General features: G+C 40.5%; 1 protein-coding gene across 2 annotated transcripts in view; it reads right to left on the bottom strand.

The window, feature by feature from the left end:
* The window catches only part of grik4 (glutamate receptor, ionotropic, kainate 4), a gene marked incomplete at both ends in the record, with an annotated part of 204,070 nt that overhangs the window by 145,503 nt on the left and 35,867 nt on the right, over nt 1-22,700 (bottom strand). For both annotated transcript variants that reach the window (XM_083985474.1, XM_083985475.1), the window contains 2 exons: nt 4,783-4,880; nt 9,263-9,427. In XM_083985474.1, the coding sequence (XP_083841600.1) occupies nt 4,783-4,880; nt 9,263-9,427 (263 nt within the window). The remainder of the gene's footprint in view (nt 1-4,782; nt 4,881-9,262; nt 9,428-22,700) is intronic.

The raw sequence follows: 22,700 nt of genomic DNA, 5'->3' as shown, positions 1-22,700 counted from the left end.
CCGTTCTGCTTCTCTCAGAAAATATTTGTATTGGAGTCAATGAGGAGCAGAGACAGACGTGGCCGCACTTAGAGGCTCAGAGTTTAAATTCTGTAAGTCTCTCTGATATTTTGAGCAGATGATGAGTGACAGGACAAGTTTGTCTTACAAATTCTGAAAAAATGATGTGTGTAGAGTGTAAATTGTGGCCGGGCCGAGTTTGGAAAGAGAAAAAATCTGGAGTTTTTCTGGCATCTCTCCCACTCTAACCGATGATGTCACGCACTCTGACACGAACATTCCGTCCAATACACACCCATTATAATCTCATAATTTCTCCAAAAATGATCATGGTCATTGAACAGGGATTGATCAAAAACTATATGACCTATCAAAACGTGGAGTAATACGCCAATACACAAGACTTGTGTCTACTGTTTAAAGTTTAAATGGAGTCTCTAGGTGAAAGTATGCCTGAGCAGTAGACGTTTGTTAAACTCCAATGATTGGTCTTTTTCGCTCTTTTTTTCCCGCCCGTCCCATTCATTTCAATGCAAAAATTTTGCACGGTTTTTCGCGACTTACGTCGCGAAAAATTCGTATACTGTTGAGAAAAGTAATAGCACACCGATCCCAATCAAGCCGCACGTTTTGATATATAATTTGGCCTGCAACTCTTCGAGTTGCAGGACTAGTAGCGAACCGAAAGTTGGCCGGAAGTGGAAAAATAACTAGAAAAAGCATTTCCAAGAATGGAAATGGTGTGACTGCTGATAGCAACTGAATGCTGTTGCAGAATTAGCAAATAGTGCAAGCAGTGATCACCATACAAATGTTTGACCAAGGTCGGAATCAAACCCACAACCTCATGGTCATTAGACTTCCATTCTGCCTCTAGGCCACGGTGCACACACAGTTGCAGAGACTGTTGTCTGTTAATGATCTGCACACTGTCAACATCAAGAAAGCTTGAGAGTCAAGCTTGAATGACTTAGAATGAAAATTTCTGTGAATTTCAGGCTGAGAGCAGCAGTTTCAACATGAAGCAAGTTATCAGAAGTCAACAGAGGACAACTGGGAAAATAATTCACTATAATTGTTGTTGAGGCAAGATTTGAACCAGCAACCTTCAAGTCTCCAGACCAGCAAGCTAACCACTAGGCTACAGACAGAGACAGTATTTAAGGGGTAAAGAAAACCTTTGATACAATGAGCTTTATACTATGAGGAATCAAAGACTGTCCAATGACAGCTGAATAATTGGAATCAAAAGTCAAGCAATGATGTGAAATGACTAAGGCAGGAATCGAACCCATGACCATATGATCACTACACCTTTACTCTGCCACTCGGCTACAGAGAGCACACTGCTTTCAAGACTGTTGTCATTCATTGTAATGTGATGATGTGCTGCAAACTGGTATGAGTAATCAAGGAGATAACAAACACCTGTGACCAATTGAAGGCGGGGGAGGAGAGCAGAATTCAACATAACATAACAAGAATTCTTCCCTTGGATTCGAACCAGTGACCTTAGGGTTGGGAAGCGGCCACCCTAACCCCTACACTACAGTGGAGTTGTCAAGAAGACCGTTGTCTGTTAATGATCTGCACACTGTCAACATCTAAAAAGTTAAATATTTTAAAAAGTATAAAGAGTTAAAAAGAGAAAAGTAATGCCAATAAAGTCCAGAAAAAGCTGCACGTTTTGATATATGAATTGTTGAAATAGCACAAAGTATGAAGGACTAGAAGAAGACCGTAAAAAGGCGGAAGAAAATGGCCAAACAGAAGAACAATAGTGTGACTGCTCAGCAGTCACACTAACTAGAAAAAGCATTTCCAAGAATGGAAATGGTGTGACTGCTGATAGCAACTGAACGCTGTTGCAGAATTAGCAAATAGTGCAAGCAGTGATCACCATACAAATGTTTGACCAAGGTCGGAATCGAACCCACAACCTCATGGTCATTAGACTTTCACTCTGCCTCTAGGCCACAGTGCACACACAGTTGCAGAGACTGTTGTCTGTTAATGATCTGCACACTGTCAACATCAAGAAAGCTTGAGAGTCAAGCTTGAATGACTTAGAATGAAAATTTCTGTGAATTTCAGGCTGAGAGCAGCAGTTTCAACATGAAGCAAGTTATCAGAAGTCAACAGAGGACAACTGGGAAAATAATTCACTATAATTGTTGTTGAGGCAAGATTTGAACCAGCAACCTTCAGGTCTCCAGACCAGCAAGCTAACCACTAGGCTACAGACAGAGACAGTATGTGAGGGGTAAAGAAAACCTTTGATACAATGAGCTTTATACTATGAGGAATCAAAGACTGTCCAATGACAGCTGAATAATTGGAATCAAAAGTCAAGCAATGATGTGAAATGACTAAGGCAGGAATCGAACCCATGACCATATGATCACTAAACCTTTACTCTGCCACTCGGCTACAGAGAGCACACTGCTTTCAAGACTGTTGTCATTCATTGTAATGTGATGATGTGCTGCAAACTGGTATGAGTAATCAAGGAGATAACAAACACCTGTAACCAATTGAAGGCGGGGGAGGAGAGCAGAATTCAACATAACATAACAAGAGTTCTTCCCTTGGATTCGAACCAGTGACCTTGGGGTTGGGAAGCAGCCACCCTACCCCCTACACTACAGTGGAGTTGTGGTGAAGAGAGGTTGAGACTTTGATGAATGTGAGATTTTTCAATGATTCTTAAAATAAAGAGAAATTAGTATAAATTAGCCACACCAAGCAAGAAGAGGACTTTTTTGTGACCTGTGACTATTTTTTGGTGAATTAAAATGAATTAAAAAGCACTTAACAGCAAGTTACAAAGTTGAGCTCCTTCTCCTGCTGATGTGAAAAAAATACATTGAGCTGAATGAGAGCAGAGAGCTCCCTGGCTGCATTTAAAAAATATTTAAAATTATTATCTAAGTCTCTTTGCATTTTTGACCAGAATTTTAGCCAGAAGACAAGTGTGGCTACAAAACTGGAGAAAATAATTTGTCTAGAGTTTAATTTGTGGCCGTGCTGACAGTTTAGCCAGAAAAACTCTAGAATGTTTTTTTGCCTCTCCCCACTCTGACACCACTCTGGCTCTGCTCGTTAGACGCAATACACACCCATTATAAAGCTGAAAAAAATCAGAAAAAGTTAAATATTTTAAAAAGTATAAAGAGTTAAAAAGAGAAAAGTAATGCCAATAAAGTCCAGAAAAAGCTGCACGTTTTGATATATGAATTGTTGAAATAGCACAAAGTATGAAGGACTAGAAGAAGACCGTAAAAAGGCGGAAGAAAATGGCCAAACAGAAGAACAATAGTGTGACTGCTCAGCAGTCACACTAATTAAAAAGCACTTAACAGCAAGTTACAAAGTTGAGCTCCTTCTCCTGCTGCTGTGAAAAAAATACATTGAGCTGAACGAGAGCAGAGAGCTCCCTGGCTGCATTTAAAAAATATTTAAAATTATTATCTAAGTCTCTTTGCATTTTTGACCAGAATTTTAGCCAGAAGACAAGTGTGGCTACAAAACTGGAGAAAATAATTTGTCTAGAGTTTAATTTGTGGCCGTGCTGACAGTTTAGCCAGAAAAACTCTAGAATGTTTTTCTGCCTCTCTCCACTCTGACACCACTCTGGCTCTGCTCGTTAGACGCAATACACACCCATTATAAAGCTGAAAAAAATCAGAAAAAGTTAAATATTTTAAAAAGTATAAAGAGTTAAAAAGAGAAAAGTAATGCCAATAAAGTCCAGAAAAAGCTGCACGTTTTGATATATGAATTGTTGAAATAGCACAAAGTATGAAGGACTAGAAGAAGACCGTAAAAAGGCGGAAGAAAATGGCCAAACAGAAGAACAATAGTGTGACTGCTCAGCAGTCACACTAATAAGAAAAAATCCACACAATAACAGTAGTGCCCGGGCTTCGCCCGGGCACTGGTCCCTGCAGCTATTTCATAGCTGTAGGGATCAGTGCCCGGTGCGATTGCCCGTGGCCCTAATAATCTGTTGAACTTAATAAATGCAAGGAAGTGTGGCAGTAAAACTATTGCAGATACATTTGGGTGAATATGTTTCTTTTCTTATTCATAATTGATTATGATATACTTTATGGTTTTGTATAATTCAAAGGCGCTCTGTCTCTTGACATCAGACAGCAAAGCACACCATGTCAGAGCTCAGACAAGCCAATTAGCATGCAAGTTGGGCTGGTTTGCATGCAGTCGAGCTCTAAAGCTTTAAATCCACTCAGTCTTTTCTAAAAATGTGAAAAAAAAGTCACGTTTCATAAAAGAAAATATGGTTTTATCAAAATGATATATCATCCATCCGTCATGTCATCTCCGAGGTAAATGATTTCAAACACCACATGTAGCCGACGGGAGAGTCGGCAGGAGCTGTGGTTGTTCTCAGCACGTGTAATTTCAGTCAAAACAACAAAACTTTTATTTGTTTGTGTTTGTTGCTATAAAAATGTCATCAGTGGCTACAGAGTCTCAGTGGGCCAAACTGCTCCAAGATAATGAGGCGAATGGAGGAAATAAAATGTCCAGCAGAGCTTTGATTGGAGTGGGACTAGAATGGAGAGTTATGACACTGCTGAGATATTTCATCATTTTCACTAACAAGTTAGATTTCATTCCCGCTCAATCTCCTACACCACAGCCACACAGGCCCTAATGAGCAGCATTGTTCCAAACACTGTGTTTGTGTCATGAATGGGTTTTTTTTTTTTTAAATGGGCCCGCGGCCACGGGCCATGTGGGTGCGTAAAAACTCACCTCCTTCTCGCCACAGATATTGCTGATGATGGAGTTGGAGGCCGGACTGGCAGACGGGCCGAGGACTGCCACCACCCCTTTAGACATGATCTGGCACACTGAGAGAAGAGAGAAGAGAGGGAGGGAGGGGGATAATAAGTGTTAAGGGGTGAGAAGGGACTGGAAATAACCAGAGACAAAGTGAGTCAGTCGGAGCTGTTCAGGAGGTCCAAGTACAGGATTTCCTGAAGAATCTGAGGCCTCAGTCAGATGTTAATGGATGCACATGCTGACTATCTCGACCTCTAAACAGATAGCAGCCTGAGCGCAGCGCTTTTACCGTCCCACGGGAACCTGAACCTACACACGGTGCGAGACCGAATGCATTTGTCCACGTTTAGTATGCCAAACGTGATGCACATACAAAAAAAAAAAAGAAAAGAAAGAAAAAAAAGAAGATCCTATCCTGTAGCATCAACCCATGAGAATTTAATAGTTTGTGAGAGAACCTGACACTCATACAGCAGACAGGCAGTGAGAAAGGCAGGGAGCCAGAAAAAGTGACAGGCAGTGATATCTGGAGGCTTAATACATAAAACTTGGTATTTCAACATTTGCACATGAATGCAATAATATCCCCAAAAGTGACACACACACACATCTCATCTTGTTTTCCACTTTCTACATTTACAAGGACTGATTTAAAGGCTTTACCTTTAGGGATGAAAACAAATCTTCAGACGGAAACATTTAACAGAATGTGAGTTTTTTGCTCTTCTCCCATGGACACAGGCCATATGCTTTAATCTGTCATACTGAAAATACAGAATGCCATTTTTGTCATTTTTAATCCTTGGCCTCTAATTAAACTTCTACAGTCAATGATGTAACGAAGACAGTATTATTATTATTATTATTATTATTGGAGCAAATGCAGGGCATTAATCAGCAACGTGTGGAGGTGGCAAAGGGGAACTGTTTTCTGACCCGCGCAGTGAATCCAAAGGCAGTGAATCGAATGATTAATAAGTAATCCTTTACTGTCCCATGGGCGCTGTAAGACATGTACAACAGACACAAACACCCACACACATTTTTATGCACACACACACACACACACACAACTGCACCTGCCTGCATGGACTCATCAAATTATAAAGCTGAATGATTTGACTGTCGGCCAACATGCTCCAGGCTCCGGTGGCACTTTGATTTGCTCCTTCGCTGCATAGCTAGCCTTGTGTGTGTGGTAGAGGCAGTGTAAGTTATGTAAACTCTTTGTCTAAACTCTACTACTGCCCCATCACAGTCTCCTCTTTGCCCTCCTGAACATTAACGGTGCAGTAAGAGCATTAGTGCTCTGAAGCGTCAGAGCAGCACTGTGTACTGTGCCGCCCACTGCGGCCAGATTATGGTTAAAAGGTCACCCGATCGACTGCACTCCATTTTCCCTACTTAACATTGATTTTCACTGATCAATGCAAGTTATTGGAACCTTGGAATGATTAGCGCTGTAATGAGTTAGACCAGAGAGATACTTGACAATCTTCCAGGGTGCAGGAGGAATAATAGACGGACATACAGCAACAACATGGTTTAGAGTGGCGCGGCAAACGTGGCACGGAGCCATTAATCCACTCATGGCTGCTATCACCATCACTCCACCAGCAAGGTGCTTGCAAGTTGGAAAATAATTTCCTTTTTGGATCCTAATGACTTCAATTTTCCTGGGATTGAAACACTCTCAGTGTCCTCAGGTGCGCACACACACAGCAGCATTGAGGCAAACCGTTTATGAGTTATATGGCTTCATACACAATAGAGCAACTGTGAAAGAATGCGTTTGTGAACTGGAGTCTTGTCCTGTGCTATTTTCTGCCTTTAAAAAGCAGCAAGTCCGAGGAGGCATCCGTTTAGGGGCTGTATATTCCACAGGAGTGGGTATTTGAAAGGTCGGGGTGGGACTTTCCTGGGCAGGTAGCACTCCCTCTGTGATATTTCCATCTAACTGCGGCCACTGAGCCGTCCCTAATCCAATTCCTGCCTCTAATTACACACACAATCAAACTTTCTCACACAAAACATTTGCACATGCAGCATACACACAAATCGGCGCACACGCGTTGCGCGCCGAACACACAACCACGGAGAAACGCAGGCCACATAGACACAGAGGAGGGAGGACCCGCATTTGAGAAGGGGTTTGTAGTAAACCAGGCAGAGAGAGTAATACAGTCTCTTGTTGTCGAGGTAAGTGAAGCGGCGTTTCCATGGATTAAGCGGCGCTACCGAAGCTCTTGGGTTTGTGAAAGTAGGGAATGTGTGGTATTGAAAATCAATCCTCACACTTCTCGTCGTTTGCTGTTTATATTGCTGGTTTTCTGCAGACAGGTACCGTGCTGTATTGATTTTGGATACTTTTGTTTGAAATATTAAAAATAAATCTAACCAATAAATACCGAGGTGTGGGGTAGCTGTGAAGCAGAGGCATTGATACAATTGATTTAAAATAGATATTCCAGCTGGTGTTAAGGGAGTGACAAGTCACTGAGAGCCAATTAGAAAAGAAAAGAAAACAAATTAGGTCCTTTCTGTTGAAGGTCATCTCTGTTTTGACATACATTAGAGGAACTATGCAAGATTTGCACCTTAATTAAACAGCTTCGGAGTAATTCTGATTGTTAAATGACTTGTTATGGAGAGAATGGAGGCTCTCTGCCTTCCACCTAACATCTAATGGCCGAAAACCAAACCTGGTAAGATCTACGCCTGCGACCCGGTGTCCCAGATTTCGTCTCCCACATACATTCTTTGCTGTTTTGTCATAATTATATAATTTCTATGCTGAGATCAGCAAATGTTTAAATAAAACATATTTTGCAGAAGGCATACAGTTTTGGTGGTGATTGGCATATGGCTAATGTTGATCAGATAGGCCTTTGTTTACCAATGTTCATCGTTGTTTTTCCTTGATTTCAAATAAGAATCCCCCAATGGCTTTTCAGTGCAAACCATTGGCCCAAATTACTAAAAGCAACTATTGGTTAAAGCCCAAATTACACAATATAACTATTAAGTTGAAATCATTTACGGACAGCTGACAAAAATCTAATCTGTGCCCCTGCCCAGCTTGGTAGACATCGCTCCACGGATTGCCTTCTCACCGGTTCCGTTAAAAAAACAAATGCACATTAATTATTGTTATTTCTTGAGTTATTTCTTGAGTATAAAGAAAAATGGGCTAATGATATCTGGTCTAAACCAAAGCTCAGAACCTATTGCCAACTGAAAAATGTGTATTGTTCAGAACCCTATGTGACTAGATCCAAGAGATCTTTATGTGCCCAGTTGAGGGCTGGATTCTCCCTCTGGCAATAGAAGTAGGTCGGTTTAACTCAGTACCTGAGGATGAAAGACTATGCACATTATGTAACTTAAATGTAATTGAGGATGAACTGCATTTTGTGTTTCATTGTCCGTTATATGACGAAGCAAGAACAGGCAGTTTTTGTTTCAGAAAATGCAAAATGTGAAACCTGAGTTGTTTTGGGTTGATGATGACGAGGTAAAGTTGGAATGGTTCTTCAGAAAAGAAGTCTTTACTATAGCTACTTTTATAAAAAGTGCCTGGTCAAAAAGAAAAAATGAAATATTTATGTGAATTCCATGTGGTTTTTGTTTTTGTTTGGTTTTGTCTGTGCTCTGATGATTTTGTTTGGTGTCTAAATATGATGATAATGTGTCTTGTAAGCCCTTATAGGCTGGGCGCCTTAATTGGTGCACGTAAATAAATATAAATTCAATTCAATTCAATTCATGCACATGGAAGGGAGGAGGGTTAGCAGTGAAAATTTGCACTCTGAAACTGTAGCGGGAGCTCCATAGAGAGAGAGAGAGAGAAAGAGAGAGAGAGAAAAAGCAACCCTAACAGCGAAAAATGACCGGACTTGCAAAGTTCCCCTTTAAGTCACATTACACTGCACAGGAGTTTGTCGACTTGCTCGGCCCTACCACCAACAGAAATAAAACACCAGCCAGCAGACATAATACACCTTTTGACTGCTGCCGCCATCAGAAAATGACAGCTCATTTGGTGTTTCTGCTCCACATCAGCGTGTCATCTATTTTCAATAATTTGTTTGCTTCTACAAGACCAAAATGTTGTTGAACCAGACAGACAGATCTCGACACTTGGGGGGGGGGCGGGGGAGGGGGGGTGAGTGGAAGAGACAGAGTGAAAAGGAGGAAGTGGGCTTGAATTGAAATGACAGCCTTGCTGATTTTCAAATAGACAGATATTATTTTATTTTTTTATTTTTTTGCCGGCGCTATATCACTGACTGGACTCGGCAGTCGTCTCAGATTTATTACACTCGCCGCATTTTTCCCTCCCTCTCGACACGCACGCATATATTGACCAACATAAAGCAAACACACACAGAGACGCTATCCTCTTCCTCTCCAATTAACTGGCATATTTTCCCCGTGACGTGTTACTTACTTGTCTCCCCCATCTCATATTCACTGTCTCTCAGCAGTTCAAAGATGTCCACCTCCAGCTTGCCAGTGGTGGAGCGGTTTGTGTTCCTGTTGATGCTGTCTTTGGCCAGCGTGATGGCCAGTCGCTCTCCTCTGCTGCACTCCATAGGGTCGTCAAGGATGGCAGCTGAGGAGAAAGAAGGGGAGAGCGGAGATAAATAACTATCTGTATATGGTAACTGCTGTTCTTCAAAGCCGTGCGGACAGTGATCATTCAATACGAGAACCCGTGAGGACAGGTCATGTATTTAAAACCTTTTTTTTTTAAGGGTCTTACATAAAAGTTCACACCCCTGGAAGCTGGTCCCTAGGTATATGGATTTATTAGCACCAATACTTGGGTGACATTTTGTGCACACTGCTCTCCATTAATCTAGAGTGTCTACAAAGGCACAGTATTGTTCTTAATAAATCCACACATTTGGGAGCAGCTTTTACTGCGTAGAATCTGCTTTTAAAAGTGTGAGTGCTATTGTATATGATAAAAGCTTGAAAGCATAAAAGCTTAAGAATCTTTTTAAGGACACTGCAAACATATCACACAGTATATTGTTAAGGCATCAAAAGCATTCATCACATCTCACAGTTGTTTAGCTTTCACAGAGGCACAGTGGGGACTTCAAACTCCAGTCACTGCAGTAACTTTTCAGAGGCTGTGTAAGTCCACAACAAAATTAAATCAGTTTGCCACAGGAGAATAGAAGCAACAACATGCTATACAAGGAAAAACGTATATACATGCTGTTAGCAATACTGTATTGGACAACATTTATCTCAAGATAAATTGATTTTAAGGACTGTTCATCATAATTTTATTAAGGTTTAGTTTAGTTTATTTAGTTTATTTATTTAGCACACATTTAAATTCAATGGTGCACGGAGGGAACAAAGCCGATTGGCTTGTACATATTCCACCCCTATAACAAGTTACAACAAGACACATTTCTATGGCTCACAAAAAAAGGAGATAAAGTGCATACATAATCAACGTTATATAAGCAAAATGAACAAAAATGAGAAAAAATGGTGAGATAAAGAACAAAGTGATCAGTAACAAATAGAGACAATAGAAATAAGGTACAAAAAATTCATGAATTGAAATCATAAAAAGACAGAGTAAGGATGTGGGATATGGAGAGAGCGGGAAATTCAAGAGAGGTTTAGATATATTTTTAGCTGCTTTTTAAAAAGGTTTGTTGAATATTTCATTTCAACAAATCAGATTAGAAATTGGTTTTTATCACACTTAATAGCGCACTATTGTTACAAGAGCTGATTAAATAGACAAACTGTTGAAATAACGACTTTCTAACACCAGCAACAACCATGAAAATCCCACCTTCATTGATGGTCAGTTCCTGTGGTTGAAACTGTGTTAAAGAGGTGTTGATTCAACTGTGTAATCATTTTTGGAGGCAGCAATTTGTGTGGCGCTGTTGAACTGTGTTACATTATACAAGGGGGTGTGTCTGTTGATCAGCCCGTCCTCACTGATCCTAATGGGGTGGAAAGAGTAACGGGAACACCTGTCAACACAATTAAGTTAAACATTTCCACATGCTGCAGCCTCCAAAGTGATCATACAGTTTAATCTACATCTCTTTAACAACATACATGAATGGTGGGCGTATTGGTATTGCAAGTCTGACATACAGTATTTGACTGTGTTATGGTTTTAACTTTAGGTGTTGCTAATGAGCTGTTACAGTAAGTGAGTGTACTGTATGTAAATGAATAGGCCACTTCAAAATGATCAGTTTCTCTGGTTTGAAATGAAAATATTATCATTCAGAGCATTTTTATGCAGAAAATGACATCTGCTCAAAATAACAGACCTTGAATAATGCAAAGAAAACAAGTTCATATTCGTTTTTAAGCAACACAACACTAACTTTTTTAACTGCGGAGGAGTTCAGAAATCAACATTGGTAGAATAACCTTGTTTCTAATCACAGCAGTGGTTTTTATTCTCTTTGGTTCAGGGGATCAACTACTCAGAGCCTCATTAAGTAGAATGATGTGCCTCTGTTGGAATTCAATATGAACCGGAGTGGAACATGTAGAGATGCTGATTCAAGAAACATTTGGAGTGGTCTCTCTTCAATTTTTCCAGAGCTGTATATGGCCGGAGAAATGGTCAATGTTATATTTTTGATTATTAGTCTGACCATGAATGCACCGCAATACTCAGCAAAAAGGACATGATGATATGCATCATCAGATATGGCATGGCTGTAAGGTTTGGAACTCTGACTGTTCACCAGAAGTCCAGATTACTGAACGTCAAACTGGCAGGGAGATTTTTACACGGCCCCTTCCATGTGTTATATTCTGAATATATGAGTTGTTGCCTTCAAGAAGGCGTTTCAGAGCTGTTAGATGCAGTGTCGCTACTGAACAAAAAGTAGACTGTGCATCACTGACAGTGTTGCTCTCTCTTTAGGTTTTTAATTCAATATTTCTTGTTTCTTGTCTTATCTTACTAATGATCGATTTGCATAATAATGCACTTTATCCCATTACATGAGCTTGAAATGCACCGGTGTATGCCTACACAGTATTGTTGTTTCTTGCTGCTGTATTTAACCGTCTGTGATTACTGTTATGTTGTTGTCAGTCCTGTGGTTTTAAAGGAGACATATTATGCCCACTTTCCACAAATTAAAATAGTGCCCAGGCGTCTTAAAGACATGCCTGTGACATGCTTTGGTCAAAATACCCCAAAATACATCACTGGAAGACAACTGAGGGAACAGCTCATAAAACCACATGGATTTCAACTTAGGGAGCCTGCACATTACAGATGTTTTAGTCAATTCTCACATTTTGGGGTCCGGAAGGCAAGACAAACACCCAGATATATGTTAAAGGGATAGTTCACCCAAAATTCAAATTTCACTCATTATCTACTCACCCTCATGTCAACTAATAGCTGTGAGAATTTTCAGAGTCTTCCGTTCCTTCTCTGAGTTACGGGGGGGTCTGCGCAGCAGTATTTGTCCATATAATGGTTGTGAATGGACACCACGTTTCTTTGTCCAAAAAGACACACCAAAAAACATCCAAATACCTCCATGCTGCTCGTATGTAATGTCCCTCTTGTATTGAAGCCCCGACAAGAGAAATTGTTCCGCCGGTCAGTGCAAATCACGTGAGATTTGCACTTACACAGGCAGAGCAGTGAACTGAGACACTGGGAGCTTCCGCTACAAACAAGCTTAAAATATAGACTTATTTAATTTTTTTCGGAACAATTTCTCATGTCGGGGCTTCAATACAAGAGGGACATTACAGACGAGCAGTATGGAGGTATTTGGATGTTTTTTGGTGTGTCTTTTTGGACGAAGAAACGTGGTGTCCATTCACAACCATTATATGGACAAATACTGCTGCGCGGACCCCCCCGTAACTCAGAGAAGGAACGGAGGACTCTGAAAATTCTCACAGCTCTTAGTTGACATGAGGGTGAGTAGATAATGAGTGAAATTTGAATTTTGGGTGAACTATCCCTTTAAAGAGCCTTCAAAAAGTGATATTTCCATAATATGTCCCCTTTAATGTATGTTCCCATGCACCATGCACTTCACGCCCATCAAATTTCCCTGAGTAGGACAAGTAAATCTTATCTTATCTTATCTGATACTGTTAAAATCAACCAATTAATCGTGTTTCAGCTTTCAACTACATCAGCAGGTGAATGCCCAACCAGCATTTATATGACCCTTCATGCACTTTAAAATTGTGAAAGTGAGCAGTGAACGTCTGAACCCAGAGTTTGAAGAGTGTGAGCATTAAGGTTCAGACGTTTAACAGACAACATTTAGAGGCAGATAAAAGTAACCTAGCATGAAAAGTGTGGAATTATGAAGGCATAAATAAATAAGTAGATAAATCAAGTCCAACTTGGCTGAAAGGCAAACGCACTCTGGATGATCCATTAAAGGGGAAAACAGCAGGTTGAGTGTTGTAACTTCAAGGCTAATCATAACAGAATTAGATGTGCAGGGCTGCATACAGAGCCAGAGCATGTTTGAAATGACCTTTTCTCTGCCGATCACGCAGCTGAATAAACAACAACTGACTTTGACTTGCAAAGATGAGACGTGTCCACTCATCTGGCATCATTGCAGGGCTCCGTCACAGCAAGGCAATATCAACCACCAATAAAATATGACTTGAGAGTCGCAGTGAAAGGTCATCCGAGGTTTTGTGGCTCATCTCTGTCTGGTTGAAAAGCTGCTGACAGACCTATTAACTTGTTTCTGTGGTTACAGCTTAATAAAGAACCCTGGTATACATGGATAGTCAAACCACTTTAATTATATTTTATGTGTCAGGAGGAGGCAGGGGACGTTTCTTTGTGCTCGGCAATGAACTTTTGAGCAAGAGCCTGAAAGGTAAGCTTTCATTCGTCATCTGGTAGTTTCAGAGTATCGAAGACTGTTGTTCATGGTTTGTGTCGAGAAAAAAAAAGAGTAATTCAGTGACTCTGACCAAACACCTTAACATCTTGGCTTCGGCATTCAATACAATCATCATTAAGCACAGCTCCTCCAATGAGTATAAAAGCCGGCTCCATCGATAGTCATCACTTAGCTCTCAGGACTTTTCTCCATCTGAGGATTGACACTTCAGATCCTGTGATTGAGGTTTACGTCAGCACAGCAGCAAGTTTAAAATGAATGAATGAATTACTACATGAGTCCTGGACGAGATCCTGATTAAGGATATTAGGGCCACGCTGATGTGTGACTAGACCACTGCTGCCTCACATTAAAACGTAGCCGTGTTACATCTTTGTACTTTAAAGCCGCTGCTATCTGCTACTTTGATGTAATAATAGATCAAACTCTGAGCGGTAAGTTTGCTTATGATGACAAACCCACAGAGAATTAGAAACGGACGCTGTAGTCCCACCCTCCTCTACGGAGCCGTTAACGCTCAGTGTTGCAGTTTTATGGCCGACTACTTCACTGTCTTGGTTTCACTCTCTCTGATTTTATCGGTATTGTTGAGGCAGTAAATATTTGATCAAAAACACGACTGTAGTACAGTGCACCACCTATCAACAAGTGACAGAAGTACAAAGTCGACCAGAAGATGAATAGTGGAGCACTTGGCAACTTAAATGAGATATTTTCCATCAAGATTTGTTGTGGCCTGAAGACAGAGCTACAAAGAGTTTGAACCATTTAATTGAACTTTCATTCATCTCTTAGCTGTCAACAGTTGGTCCTTTCTTCTCATCTGCTGGATGTGTAAGTAATCCACAGCCTGCTAAGGTGTTAGCCATAACAACTTGAAAGGTGATAATATCAATGTTCCTCCTATAGCTCGCGGCGTTCAACAATACAAATCCTTCAGCCTGATTGAAGCTGAATTCAGTTTGATGTCCACGTGTACCCTGTGTGTGGAAGGTCTGACTCTGGAGCTCGAGCCTTTCCACGAGCATCAAAGATATTTTAACAACCATTAAAAAAATCTACCAGACACCACACTGGATGACCACTTAAATAGCGCTGACTTTACAGAAAACCAACAGAGATAGGGGTTTTCAGATATTGCTTACAGCTGACCTCCAAGATATTAGTGTTGTCCTACTGTATATTAGCCAGAATTGAGAACTGCAAGTTCAAAGGGAAGTTTAGTCATTGTAGTTTAGTTTCAACATTAACATTTTGAGTAGTTACGGCTCATTATGCTCACAACCACAGATGGAAACATCTTATGAGCAAAAACTGTGTTTTATTGAAACCTTTGTGTCTTTCATAAACACTTTAATAGCAAGGTGTCAAAGCAAACATTGTGTGCAATTAAATCAGCTCAGCCACAGCAGAATAAAAGGATGATAAGATAACAGGGAATGACTTATACATTCTGTTACTATTACTATATTGGACAGCATTTACCTTAAGATAAATGGATTTTAAGGATCGCTCATCATAATCGTATTTAGTTTTGTTGAATATTTCAACTGAATCAGATTAGAAATTGATTTCATAGCATTTATTTAATATAATTCTCAAATAGAAGTCCGGGTTTTCATTTGCTTCAACTGCCGAACTGGCCCAGGTTATATTTGACACAGGCGTCTATATGGGACAGGCTTTTATTTAATTTTGAACAAATCTTATGCTCAGCAAATATGAAAAACTCTTCTCAAATTGTTCTATTCTTACTGTTTAAAAGAGTAAGAACAGAAGTAAAGACCCAGATCCAGAGCACACATTCATTTAGAAGTTTAATCGTCACGCGCCGGGTTCGGGTCGAAAACCTACACAAATAACAACTTCAACACCAGTGGGTTGAAAATAGAAATAAACTTTTAATCAGGACCGGCTTTAATTTGCTCAAACCTGTAGCCAGACCCGGCCAGTACAGGAGACCGGTGTCTATTTGAGACTCAGCTTTTATTTGAGAATTTACAGTAATAGCACACATATTTATTGTTACCAGAGCTGATTAAACAGACAAACTGTTGCAATAACACCTTTCTAACACCAGCACAGGCAAACACAACAACCATGAAAATCCCACCTTCATTGATGGTCAGTTCCTTTGGTTGAAATTGTGTTAAAGAGGTGTTGATTCAACTGTGTAATCATGTTTGGAGGCTGCAATTTCTTTATGCACAAAACTAGACATTGCATTAGCAAGGTGTCAAAGCAAAGACAGTGTTTGCTTTGACATTTCCATCTGCGTGTCCTCCTTACTATCTCGCAAAAAAAAAAAAAAAAAAAATCCTTTAACAAGAATAAAAATGTACATTAACTCATTTTCCAAGGGCGCAAAAATAGAAAAGTCAACATAACGCAATGACTAACCATTTAACCTAAGCTAAATGCCTTATTAAATGCAAATCTATTCACACAGGTATGTTTTTACACCCATAGTAGTGAACGAACCATAGAATTCCAGCATGTCTCGGTCTCACAGGAGCCGACACTTGGGATTGGTCAGTAGAAAACATGAGCCTGAGCCTTGATCCATGGCAACCAATCGATGAATAGCCCCGAGGTACGCCAAGGCTCAGTGAAAAGCAGCTATGAAAGGAGTTGAATTCCTGTGAGATAAAGGTGTGCATGTCGTGAGCAGACGTGATCCTTTTGTCTAAATGTTAACCCCCTGACTTCTTTTAACAGCAACAGACTGGAATAATAAAAAAAAACACCAAAAACCATTTGCACAAACTGTACAAACTCCACTTACCTTGTCATACTCAATAATGCTACTGTCTAAAAGACTGAAATCTACTGCTGAATGGAGCAATGCGATTTGATCACCTTGAAAACAGAAGAATACAGCCAGACGGCTATTGTTGCAGACTGCACAAACACACTGGTACTGTGAGGAAACGCACACTCGCACCGTGCTCAAATACACACAGCTATTAAAGTTTCTGTCACTTTGAGTCTGGTGTTTCGAGCTGGTCGTTATCCACCCCTGAACGTGAGATTTAAACCAAAAGCTGCAACCCGTTTAACTCAATGTTAACATTTCACTTCCCGAGAGAAACCGCGAGGGAACGGAAGAACGGGTCCGTGAAGTGTTTTTTTTTTTTTTCCGGGAACTGCTGCTGCTAAATCCAACAAGATTCCAGGCGTGTGGACCTCAACCTGTGTGAAAGGTGTCAAGCCGTGGAAATCAGTCGACAGAGCCCTTGTAGCGCACGAGCACCGGCCTGCATTTTTACTGTAGGACGGATGTTTTCTGTAATGTAAGAATACAGAAGCTTGGAGCGTCACAGGAAAGTGGCAGTCAAGGGTAAAAAACTCATTATTCTTTGGAGAGATTTGCTGGCTTCTCTATTAACTCAATTGCTGCCTTCTCCTTCTCCCTCAGACCAAGTGTTAAATGCAGATCAAATGAACTGGCTCTTCACCTACTGTACGAGGTAATTAATGGTAATGTGCCGACCAACTCGTGGGCTTTGATTGGGGGAAAAGCCATTACCTGATAGGGAAAGGTGGGGGGGCAAGAGTTGAGAAGGACTTAGTCTTTGATCAAAAATGATGCTTTTAAAGAATATATATGCTGTGAAGTGATTTAACATGTCTCCCTTTGAATAATAAAAGCAATGGTTTCTATTTAAAATGGTGCACTTTGCTGGGCGGCACATATATGTGCTCTGAGTAGTAGTTATTACCTTGACTGACTGCTCCTCTCGCCTCAGGTAAATGAAAAGCTGGAATTCATTCGGAGTGAGGAATTAATGCACCGATGCAAAACCCACGCGCTTTCCACTGAACCAAATGTCTTGAATTGTTTAAGTATTGACGCTGAGTAATGCTGAGTTGCCCGACAGGCTGAGAAACTGAGGGAGTTAAAACTTCTGTTATTTTCTGGCCAAAATTCAGATGCCAATACCTGAATGTCCCACCTGCTTAAATTCAGCCTTGTTTCAGGCTTTCCCTTGTAAAAAATAAGTCATCCACCTCCTGTATCTGCTTACAAACATACGATGAGGCTTCTGGCCATGCCTAAGTCTGAACATATGTTTTATTCAAGACCTTGGCGTCTTTGTTCTTCTCTGTTATACGGCGGAAAATCCCCAAACTCCCACTTTTCACTTTGGCATCATTTTGTTTTCTCTCAAATCATTCTGTCATATGTCTTGTTTAGAGAAATAGCAGTGGAAACGTATTCCTCACAGCCTTTTTTTCTTAAATTTGCCATTTAACTATATAAGAAATTAGACTTAGCAACTTCAAATTACATCAGGTCCCTCATCCTTGAATTATTCAAGAAGATATGTGGCTCTCAACCTTGCGTGACAACAAAATATGCACAAATGCTGTTGTTGTGCTTCTGGGAACTGACAGGAGTGCAAGGCAAACTGACAAAGTGCCTACAAACAGATGACAATTAAGCATCGCTGCAAGTGCTCCTCTTAGTTTAACAAATGTCATACTGGGTTTTTAGATTATTCATTGCAAACATATCCCTCTTCATATTCTGGCATCGTCTTCTACTTTACAGTAGCAACTTCATCAGAGGTCTGCTTGTTTTGTTGTAGCTGGCTGATTAGTCCACCCTATCGTGTGTTCAGGAGGGATCGGATTAGTTTTTTCCTGAAAACGGACCAACACAGAGAAACAGAGCTCTGTGCTCTTGCAGGTTTGGAGAGCGTTAAATGACCGCCTCAACCAAGAAGCCACAGCGGACCAGGCCATGCACTCGGATGCCTTTTGAAAACACCAAATAACAATACAGCTAATTAACTGATCAAACCCTGCTGTGGGACATCAGCTCTCTCTCTTGTCATATTCACTGCCGTCCTTTTTTACTTATGACTCGAGGGGAGTCAAACGTGTGGGCCGTGGGCCAAAACTGGCCCACCACAAGGCCGAGTCTGGCCCACAGGATGAATTTGCCAAGTTTGACAATTACATAGTGGACAGAAGAGGCATTATATTGTTGATATTGTAGCTTTTCTCAAGAAATTTCAAGTTGTTCTTAATGCTTTGTAAATAAAAGTTCACTAAAACATTTTAATAATGTACTTGTGCTTCTTTGCGCTAGAACAAAAGGAATTTAGAGTTCCTGTTATTTATAGGTTATAATAAACTAAATGAGTCTATGTGGTCCACTGTTTGACATTTTATAGTGTTGGCGAAATTTATGATTAGAATGATCATATTCTCTAGAAAAGTGTAAGAGGCGTCTACAACAAATGGTAATTAACCAGGCAAAAAAAAGTGTACCATCATGCATTGCAAAAAAAAAAAGAAAAGCGGTGCAGAGTAAATGACCCAGCTGGCGTCCAAAAGTGAATCTGGTCTCGCCATTTTGAACTTTTTAATAACCGTGACATGTTCCCGTGCTCCAGGCTCAGTTTCCTGATTCTCTAACAGTTGTCATGTTCAGCTCTGCTTTTTGTCTGCCGGTACACAGTCCTGTACTCATCTGTCTCTGGAGTCAAGGATCTCCAGATTCATTTCACCTATCTGTCGGAGCGCCAGTCACCTGTGGCTCTCCGCCTGACTTCTTCACTCCCGCTAAAGCATCATCCGCCGAGGAATCCATTTTTCCCCGCTCTGCCTTCACCCAACCCAATCCTTCTCCCCGGCAACAGCTTTGTCCTGAGACGCTTCCCCTCTCCATCATCCTGCCTAAATCCCCAAAAAACGTTTTTTTTACCCCCACCCTCATCCCAAACATAACTTCTCCCCTTGCTTGCTTGTCTTCTGCTTTGCTGGGCCAGTATCACACAATCCTTGTATACGGAAAAGCTGTGTCTCTTTTAAACTGAAACCATACCACTCAACCAAAAGGTGCAATTCAAATAAAGACCTTTTATATGAGACATGCGAAACATTAAATGTGAAGGTCAAGGACCTTACAATATGAAAATGCAAAGCGGTTCCCTCTCTCTACACCTCCATTCAGCCGCCTCTTAGTTAAATGGGTTTGTACATTTGCCCTCTTTCACTGGGAGAGGCCAAAGGCACTTAGAGGGGTGATAAAAAATGAAAGGTTTATATATTCTTTTTTTTTTCTAAATTTACTTTCAGTAACAGCATGTGAATGAAGTCAAGGTTAGGCCAATAGATTCCGCTTCATATTGTCTTTATTTTCAACTAAGAGGTCACATTGTAATGCTCGTCAAAGAGCATTACACATCCAACAAAATACACTTGTGAAGCTGTTCAAAAATCATTGAATTTGAATTCCTACACCCAGAAACGAAAGGCCTTTCATTTCACCGGCATCGTTTGAGGGGCCTGAATCATAGTATGATTTAATTTCTTTTATCCATGTAAACAGTTGTACATCAAAAAACTCAACTAATCTGGCGTTTTTTAACATTCTATAAACAACATTCCTCATTTATTTGATGGCTGCCTTGACATTAATTAAACTAGACACGAGACAGCTATCACATCCCTCTCAGTGTCAGATATTCCCCGTGAGTGTGTGTGTGCATGTACCCGTGCACTTGTGTATGTCAGCAGAGGAAAATGCCGTGCCTCATGCTTGTCTAATAGCTGTTTTATTCACTTGGTGCAGCGTGACTGCGAACTATACCACAGCCAATCTGTCTGCTTGTCTGACTGCATGGCAAATGGAATTGCTAGTTTCACACTTTAATCAATCTCATCCGCAAGCCCTGTGGTGTGCACAACCGAAGGAAACGGAGGTGCTATCTTACATAATTAGAAAATCTCGCTCACGGAAGACCTGGCGACAAGAAACTGATTTCCTGGTGTCACATAATATAATTATAGCCCACATACACCTATCATAATGTGTGCAAGTGGACTGAAGTGTTAAGTCTCATTAAACCGAGACCGAGCGTTACTTACGTCCGACTCTATTGGCGCGTGAAAAGTTTGGCAATCGTTTCGTCATCATCTCTACATCGATGTAGAGTTCATACATCTTCTGTAATCACTGGTGGTCAATGAGGAGACATATGGATAGAAGCGTAAATCTAGATATCAATAGGATGAAGTCAATAATTATGATAATTGGTGTTGAATCACCAGTCTCATGTTTCAAAGGAAACCTTTAATAGAGTCCCTCTGGGACAGCGAATGTAAAGCCATCGACTGAGAGTCTCATGAGGGACCACTGCCTTTGTTTTCAAACTTCTGTATTCAGCGTGAATGGCAGCACTGATATAACATAATTAGAAAGCTGTAATCTTATAGTTCTTGTTGATGGTGTCTGACAGCAACTCTCTGTAGACCACCCATTGCCTTATTGGCTGGAACAAAAGGGACAGCAGAGAAAAAAAAAGCTTCTGATGTCGCTCGCACAAAGTCAAGCCAAAGTCAAGTAATTACCCTACAATCAAAGTATTGCATCAATGAGAGCACCGTGATAATGACAACATCATAGTAAATTGTTTTTTTTTTTTATTACCAATGCATGGATGCTGCCCTACTGCAAAGTTCAACGACTCAGTCAAACACTGTTCTGCTAACTACAGTAGGATGTCATCAGGTTTGTCTATTTACAGTTTCTCAGAAAACAAGGTTATGATACTGAAAAAGAGAGAGGTGTGGAGAGGAGCGAGTATACTCTGCAAGTCTGTGACCCAGAATTCACTGCACTGTGGTTGTAGATGAGAGAGACAGGGTGCTGACAGCTGTCTCAGATAATAATCCCTGATGGTATGTGTGACATGCAAGAGTTACTGTATCATGTATTCTCCTGTGCGCACTTTGCATGTTTTCTTGCTTGTGTACAAGAGGCGATTGCTCTAAGACTGCAAGGGAAGCTCTGCTCTCTCTAAAATGTCAAAAAGTAAATGGTTAGATATGAACTGTTGTGTTTACATTTCAATGTGGTCAACCACATTCAACTCTAAAAAGAGTTCATTTTTCTTCTCATACATTCCTGTAGCGTCTCAGTGCTTTAAACCTGTTGAATCTCAGTGTCCATACTTCAATGGGGTGGCATTGGAAGATCTCTTTAAACACTGAATCCCTTTTTGATTGACAGCTATTTTGAAACATACACCGGCAGCGGAGGATTGTCGAGTTCAGCCCCATTGTAGATTTTAACCCTTAACCCTAGTGAAGATGAGAGACAAACTACAGCTCATTTCTTGGCATTTACTTTGTGATACAGTTCATTTCCATTCTGGATATCATACACTGTAATACAACACTATTATAGCATTTCCTTGTTTTGGTTTAACATAATTCTCACATTTCCTTGTTTGATGTAGTTTTGTTAGTTCGTACATTTATTCATAAATAAATGGACAAATTTTATAGTGTAGGCCGAAAATGAACTTCCGCCCTTTGAAAGACCAGCAGCTGCCACTGGTCTTCACAATGGCAGTAGAGTTCAATGGAGTGGCATAGAATTATTTTTTTTACAGCAGCAAAACTAGAAGGTGATTGGATAAATGCTGCCATTTAGTCACACGGGTGCTCAGCGTCTCTTGGAGTGAATGGAGCAGTGGGCGGGCCACGCTGGGCTTCTGCATGATGATTGGAGGAGCTAATTTCTTGGTATTTGCTTGGGGAGATGATCCATTTCCATTGTACATACCATACATTGTAAATAAAACACAATTATAGTGTTTCCTTGTTTCGGTTTAACATAATTCTTACATTTCCTTGTTCGAGTTTAAGATTTGTTAGTTCTTTTATTCATTCATTCATTTATACTGTAGGCTAGTTTGGAGGGGAGGGGGAGTATAAATAAATGGACATATTTTATTGCATGTTTGTTTGCCACGTGCATCTTCATACAGTTTATATTTATGAGGTAATACTGGAGGCTGATCTCACTCAGGGGAATAATAAGCAGAAGGTCTCGTTCTGCATGTCTGTGAGAAAGGAAACATAATATACAGTATGTTTGTCACTGGGTTTAGTCAGTGTGTGTGTGTGTGTGTGTGTATTGTATGCATATGTGTCCCGGGAATAACTGTTTATATA

The sequence above is a fragment of the Trachurus trachurus genome (assembly GCF_905171665.1).
Source record: "Trachurus trachurus genome assembly, chromosome: 13".
In the NCBI taxonomy this organism is placed as follows: Eukaryota; Metazoa; Chordata; class Actinopteri; order Carangiformes; family Carangidae; genus Trachurus; species Trachurus trachurus.
Note: the sequence above shows the minus strand (reverse complement) of the source record. Positions and strands in the feature narration are given on the sequence as shown.